The 6,597-nt window shown below is 55.4% G+C and overlaps 1 protein-coding gene across 1 annotated transcript in view; it reads left to right on the plus strand.

The window, feature by feature from the left end:
• Window positions 1-1,789: 1,789 nt before the first annotated feature.
• The window catches only part of LOC102016543, an 8,430-nt gene continuing 3,622 nt past the window's right edge, over window positions 1,790-6,597 (plus strand). Inside the window, exons 1-6 of the mRNA XM_013510085.1 lie at window positions 1,790-1,960; window positions 2,859-2,897; window positions 3,810-3,848; window positions 4,752-4,817; window positions 4,998-5,190; window positions 5,503-5,540. Of these exons, the coding sequence (XP_013365539.1) occupies window positions 1,927-1,960; window positions 2,859-2,897; window positions 3,810-3,848; window positions 4,752-4,817; window positions 4,998-5,190; window positions 5,503-5,540 (409 nt within the window). The 5' untranslated portion in view covers window positions 1,790-1,926. The remainder of the gene's footprint in view (window positions 1,961-2,858; window positions 2,898-3,809; window positions 3,849-4,751; window positions 4,818-4,997; window positions 5,191-5,502; window positions 5,541-6,597) is intronic.

The raw sequence follows: 6,597 nt of genomic DNA on the forward strand, positions 1-6,597 counted from the left end.
CGCTGTACCCTCCTGCCTCAGCCTCCCAGGAGCTGAGACTACAGGCATGCACCATCATGCCCAGGTTTCCTCCCTTTTGAATGCTGAGTAGTATTTCCTTGTATGTAGACACCACACTTTGTCTGCCCATCCGTCAGTGGACTCTTAGGCTATTTCCTTCTTTCGGCTGTTGTGAATAATACTTTTGTTTTGTTTTGTTTTGTTTTGTTTGAGAGAAGGCCTTGATATATAGGCCAGGCTGGCCTTGAACTCGCCACGTAGACCAGGTTGGTCTGGAACTTGTGAAGATGCTCCCGCTTCTGCAGTGACAGCCATGTGCCACGCCCAGTTGTATCACTTTTTTTTTTTTTGTCTTTTTGAGACAGGGTCTCGCTATGCAGTTCAGGCTGGCTTTGAGCTCACTTTGTAGCTCGGGCTGGTATCAAACTTCCAACGATCCTCCTGCCTCAGCCTCCCGAGTACTGGGATTACAGGCGTGTGCCACCATGCCCGGCGGTATCACTTTTTAAAACTTAGGGGTTTTTTTCTTTTTAAATTGCATAGCACTCCACTTAAAATTTCTAAAGAGCCAATGACACATGTCTGTCATACCAGCACTCTGGGAGGCTGAGGCAGAAGGTTCACAAGTTTGAGCCCAGCCTGGGCAACTTTGTGACTTACAGAGACTCCTGTGGAAAGGTCTGGGGCTTAGCTCAGCATGAAGGCCCCGGTTTGATCCCCGGTACTGCAAAAGAAAACAAAACAAAAACTCCACACAGAAAGCCAAAAGCTTAAAAAAAAAATTGAAATTATCAAACTAGTACATCAATTTCACCAAATTCAGAACACATAAATAAGCAAAGAGAAAAATGGAAGGTCACAGGTACAGCAGGTGGGACCTGCCTGGCAGAAGTGGTGGGGTGGCCCTGGGGGCTGTGTCTGGTGCCCTACCCCTCTCTGAGGTGCAATTGCTCTCGCTGCTCCTCGGCCACCATGAGGTGATTGGCCGCCTGCTGACCCGCCCTCACGACGCTCCTCCCCCTCAGGCCGATGGCCGTTGCAGCGGCCGTGGACTGCAACCCCTGGAACCGTGAGCCTGAGGAAGCCCTCTCTCCTCGCAGCGGTTCCTCTTGGTGTTGTGCCGCAGTGTGGGGACGCTGCCGCAGGCCTGTTGTCTCCTTCCGGCTCCCCTCCCTTGTGTGGTGCTTCTGGCCTTTCTCACCTGTTTGTGACCAGCTCTGTCCCAAGATGACCCGAGTTTCACACATTTGCATCCCCTTACATCTGCTGATCAGAAAACCCAGCTGTGGGGAAGGCGTGCACGGCTGTTATTCTGCATTGCCGTGGGTCCAGCTATTCTGTTACCGTGTGAAGGGGATAATTTTTTGTAAGACAGGGTCTCACTATGCAGTTCAGGATGGGCGTGAACTCACTAGGGAGCCCAGTTTGATTGGATTGGCAGTGACCCTCCTGCCTCAGCCTCCCAGGTGCTGGGGTTACAGGTGTGTACCGCCATGCCAGACTTGGAAGGGATAATGTTATTGGCCTTTTTTTTTTTTTTTTTCTGGTACTGGGAATCGAACTCATGACCTTGCGCTTGCCAGGCAGGCGCTGTGCCACTGAGCTAAATCCCCAGCCCCTGTTATTGGCCTTTGACTAGGAATTTCTCACGGCCTCTGGCCTGATTGTGGACATGCCTTGGCAGCAGGGGCCTGCATCCTCCCTGTGCCACGGGAGGGCCCAGGAGGCAAGCGTGTGCCTGCCGTGAGTGTTGAAACCGAGATTTCATTTCCTGATAGTGGCTGCCGCACAGAAGCTGTGGGTGGGCTCAGAGGGTTCAGAGCCTGAAGTACAGCTGTCCGTGCCGATTGCAGGGCAGAGCCGGCATCCTGGCTCGACTCAAAGGGCAGAGCGGAAGAAATCTTGGAAGAGGCCAAGGCGGGCACCATGGGCCTCCCGTTCCTGCTCTGGCTCTGTGTTCGTAAGTGCCTGGGGACAGCAGGGTCGCCTCACGTCGCGCGTGGGCTGTGGGTGGCAGTGTGGTCAAGATGGCCTCAAACTTGCGGCAATCCTCCTGCCTCAGCCTCCCAACCACTGGAATTACAGGCGTGCACCACCACGCCCGGCAAAGAGTGACTTTCCTTCTGTCAGGCACACACCAGAGAGAGCGAGCGAGCGCTGGGCACGGCACACATTTCCTCTTTTCTAGAAGCCAGTCGTGTCCCCACTTCCCTTGGCTCTCTGCCACGTTTGTGACACACGTATTCTCTCCTGTTTGCTGCTTTTCCCTCAAAATAACCCAGACTTTCTTTTTTGGGGGAAGAGTGTGGAGACAGGGTCTCCCTGTGTAGTTCAGGTTGGCCCTGAACTCACTGTGTAGCCCAGGCTGGCCTGCTGCTCTTGGGAATCCTCCTGCCTCAGCCTCCTGACTGATGGAATGACAGGTGTGTGCCGCCACGCCTGGCTTCCAGTTTTGTTTCCAAGAGGGATGAGGGAGGTAGGCCGGGTGGGAGGGCAGCGTGGAGCTCTGAGTATTCTGCCAGGGGGGTGCAGCTGAGAGGGACAAAGGAGGAAAGCAAGTTCCAGGCCCGGGCGAGGCAGCCACGTAGCAAACTCTTGTCTCAAAACGGTAAAAGGGCTGGGAGTTCAGCTCAGTGTGAAAGCAGGGTTTGGTCCAAAGCACAGCTAACACAAAACAAAACAGAACACCCGGGAAACAGAGGGGGAGCTGGGACCGGAGCAGAGAAAGAGGAAGCCCCCACTCAGGAGCGGGGAGAGGGAGGCCGCGGACCTGCCTCCCCTGGCTTCCAGAGAGGAGCCCGGCTCCCAGGCCGCGCAGGCGGATGGCGGGCACCGGGTCCCACGGGTCTCTCTTGCAGGGCTGTGCGTCCCCCGCCACGCAGTCCTCAGTGGAGATGGTGAGTGACCCCTCCACAGCGCTGGCCCCTCGCCCTGACGTGCCGCCCGCCCGCCCCTCTCTCTCGGGAGCTTCCGGAGAACAGGTGGGGCTCGTGCCCAGCCTGAGCGGCCAGAACGGCCGGGGTGCTGGATGGGGGACTCCGGCTTGTGTGTATTGGGGAGCCATCACAGTCGTTTCCACGGCGGCTCTGCCGGTCCCCTTCGCGCCCTGGTGCCCGGGCCTGCGTGTTTAGCTGCTGTCTAGGTCTGTCCCCGGGACCAGACCTCGTAGTCCCACAGGGCAGCAACAAAGGTCCCCGAATTTCCAAAGCAGAATCACGCAGAGCTGACCCTGATCCCCAGTGACCTTTACGGAGGTGTGGAGGTTCTGAGGAGGGTTTTGAAGTCAGAGGGACCCAAGTTAAGACCCACTCTGGACCTGTTGCCCCGGGCATATGACCTGGTCTCTGTGTGTCTTTCTGTCCTGCAAGTGCTAGCCAGGCTGACCCCGTCAGTGTCCACCCGGGCAAAGACCAGTCGCTCAGGGTGGCACAGCCGTAGGCTCCACGCCTTTCTCTCCAGGAAAGCGGGCTTGCAGTGCCCACGCGTGCCCCAGACCACCTCTGTGACTCCCGAAGAGGAGGGCTGGCATCGGTGGTCATGAACAGTTTGAGAACAGTGTCTGTAACCAAAAGGGACAGGGTGGCGAGTGCCAGGACCCGCCTGCAGTCCCACCAAGCTGGGCACGGAGCTGTCCTGAGGGTGCAGGGGCCGTGCGGTCTTCCAGGGCACCGCCGGGCCCTGGGGAGGACGCCCCCTTGGGGCAGCCTGGCACAGGATGCTGAGCGCATCTCTGACCTTGTTGTCAGACCCTTTCTGGAATCTCTGGTCATTTTTCTCAGTGTCTCATATTGTTTTGTTTTCTTTCTTAGATAGAACTAAAACTCAGAAATCTTTCCTTTCACCAACTGGTAAGAGAGTGGAGAATTTCCTTTCTTTTGAAAAAAAAAATTTTTTTTTGTTCTTTTGAGACAGGGTCTCACTATGCAGTTCAGGTCAGCCTTAAGCTCACTTTGTAGCCCAAGCTGGTCTAGAACTCGAAACAGTCCTCCTGCCTCAGCCTCCTGAGTGCCGGGATTACAGGCATGTGCCACCATGCCCAGCCTCCTCTTTTGAAAAATTTGAACACTATCCTAAAATTAAAATCACAATAGTGGGCTGGGGATATAGCTCAGCAGCACAGCGCCTGCCTGGCAAGCACAAGGTCCTGAGTTCAAGTCCTGCTACCAAAAAAAAAAAATCATAATAATATAACAGTGACTCATAGTGGTGCATGCCTATAATGCTAGCACTTAGGAGGCTGAAGCAGGAGGATCACTGTGAGTTTGAGGCCAGCCTGAGCCCCAAGGTGAAATCTCCAGAGACCAAGTCAAACCAAACCAAACCAAAAACAATCACACATCCACCTCCCTGAACTGTAATTATTCAGTTAACCACATTTGCTTCGAGTTGCTTTCTTTTTTCTTTCTTTTTTTTTTTTTTTTTTTTTTTGAGACAGGGTCTTGCTGTGCAGTTCAGGCTGGCCATGAGCTCACTGTGTAGCCCAGGCTGGTCTCGAACTCACAATGATCCTCTTGCCTCAGCCTCCCGAGTGCTGGGATTACCCGGCTTCTAGTTGCTTTCTTTCCACAAATAAGAGATAAAACAAAACACCCCCCAGTCCTCCCCAGGTTGATGTATGGTATGAGCGGGGCTTTATACTTGCCCCCTGTAGATTTGCCTTTGCAAACAATCTAGCGAGTCTGTAACATGATCGTCCACGCTCTGACCTGAGATTACTGTTCTACCACTTGATGTTCCTGTTTTTACTCAAGAACTGCACGCTGTGAGTACGACGGAAGCAACGACGACGTCTCCCCGGAGGAGCAGAGAGGGGCCAGGTAAGCGGGCGGGCCGGGGCAGGCCCGCTGCGCGGTGGGCAGGGCGTCCCTCTCTGCCGCGGAGCTGGGTGCCCGTGGACAGAGCCCGCATGTGAGTGGGCAGCTCTGGCCAGGTGCCAACGAGCAGGACGGCGTTCCGGGCGCGTCGGGCTGCTGGGCCTGCCTGCCGTCTCTCCCCAGGGGCCCCCGGGATCGCGCTCCCCGTCGTCTCGGGTGTGATCGTCCTGCTCGCTGCCTACCTCGTCTACAAATACGCCCGGTGCGGTTGGTCCCGGAGCGCGGAGCGGCTGGGGGTGGCGGAGCCAGACACCGCTCATCGCCCTCCTCGCCTCTTCTGTAAACCAGGAGCAGCTCCTGACGACACGCCCCAAAGGTAGAGATCGTCGCTCGCGCCTGCGCCCTGCCGTCCCCTGACACCCGGACGCCCGTCTGACCCCAAGCTCTCAGGGTCCCCGGCCAGCTCCGACGGCCACTGGCTGCTCTCCGTCCCACTCCTCACGGCCACCGCGCAGCCCTGTGGTCAGTCCCGACCGTCCTCCAGGGCCTCTCGCTGAGCTGCCCCTGGCCTCGGCTCTCCCTGCTCCTGAGACCGCGCGGTGCGTTTGCGCCCCACCCTGCCTCCCCAAGGTGGCCGTGGTGACCTTGACCTCTCTCTCTGTGCTCTCCTCTGCTTCCCTCCCCTCAGCTCCAGCTCTTCCAAGGAGCCCGAGGAGGGGGCCACAGGTAGCCAGCCTGCGTGCGTGCTGTGCTCTGCATGCGTGTGTCCGTGTGTGGTGTGCATACGTGTGTGAGGATGTCTAGGGGAGTGTGCAGCACATGTTGTGATGTGTGAGTGTAAGCACGCACCGTGGGCCATGTACGCATGTGTATGTGTGTTGCATGTGCATGTGTGTATATGTGTGTGCATGTGTGTACACACGTGTATAGACGTGACTGTGAATCCTGATACGTCAGCTTCATTGGATTAGAAAATGCTGGTTGGATGTGGTCACGCTCGCCTATAATCCCAGCACTCGGGAGGCTGAGGCAGGAGGATCCCTGCAAGTTTGAGACCAGCCTGGGCTACAAAGTGAGCTCAAGGCCGGCTTGAACTGCGTAGGGAGACCCTGTCTCAGAAAGACAAAAAAACGTCTTGCAGGTTAGTAGAGTGCACTCCTGGGTGTGTCTGGGGGTTGTGGAGGTGTGACCTTGGGCACCATATCTGGTCCTGGCCCCTTGCTCTCCGGTGCTGGCCCCCTGGGCCACCATGACCTGAGCGGCTGACCCCACGCCCTTCCGCCATGATGTTCCTGCCTTGGAGCCAGTTACCCGTGGACTGCACCCTCTAAGGGAGCCAGTTAAACCTCCTCCTGAGAATTGTAGTGTTGGGTTTTGTGTCCTAGAGGAGGGGAAGCTCACTAATAAATAGGCACGGGGTGATCAAAGTATATGGTAAATATTTAAATTTTTAAAATTTATTAGAGTAAAAAACACCTTGCCCCTAACTCCCCTCAACTCCTCGATTCCGACACACTCACCCCACACTTCCGGGCACTTTCCTGAAGCGGTTCTAGAAGTCCTCCTTTGCTAGTGCCTTTACAAGGCGTGATCAAAACTGTGCTGAGAAATGTCCATCCACTGAGGATTGGATAAGAAAATTATGATACTTTTATATAATGGAATATTACTCAGCTGTAAAGAAAGATAAACTCGAGTCCTTTATATTTAAATGGTCACAACTAGAGACCATACTCATAAGTGAAATAAATCAAACATACATGTGCAAGCACCGCATTGTGTC

The sequence above is a fragment of the Chinchilla lanigera genome, unplaced genomic scaffold, assembly GCF_000276665.1.
Source record: "Chinchilla lanigera isolate Chin_1 unplaced genomic scaffold, ChiLan1.0 scaffold00203, whole genome shotgun sequence".
NCBI lineage: Eukaryota > Metazoa > Chordata > Mammalia > Rodentia > Chinchillidae > Chinchilla > Chinchilla lanigera.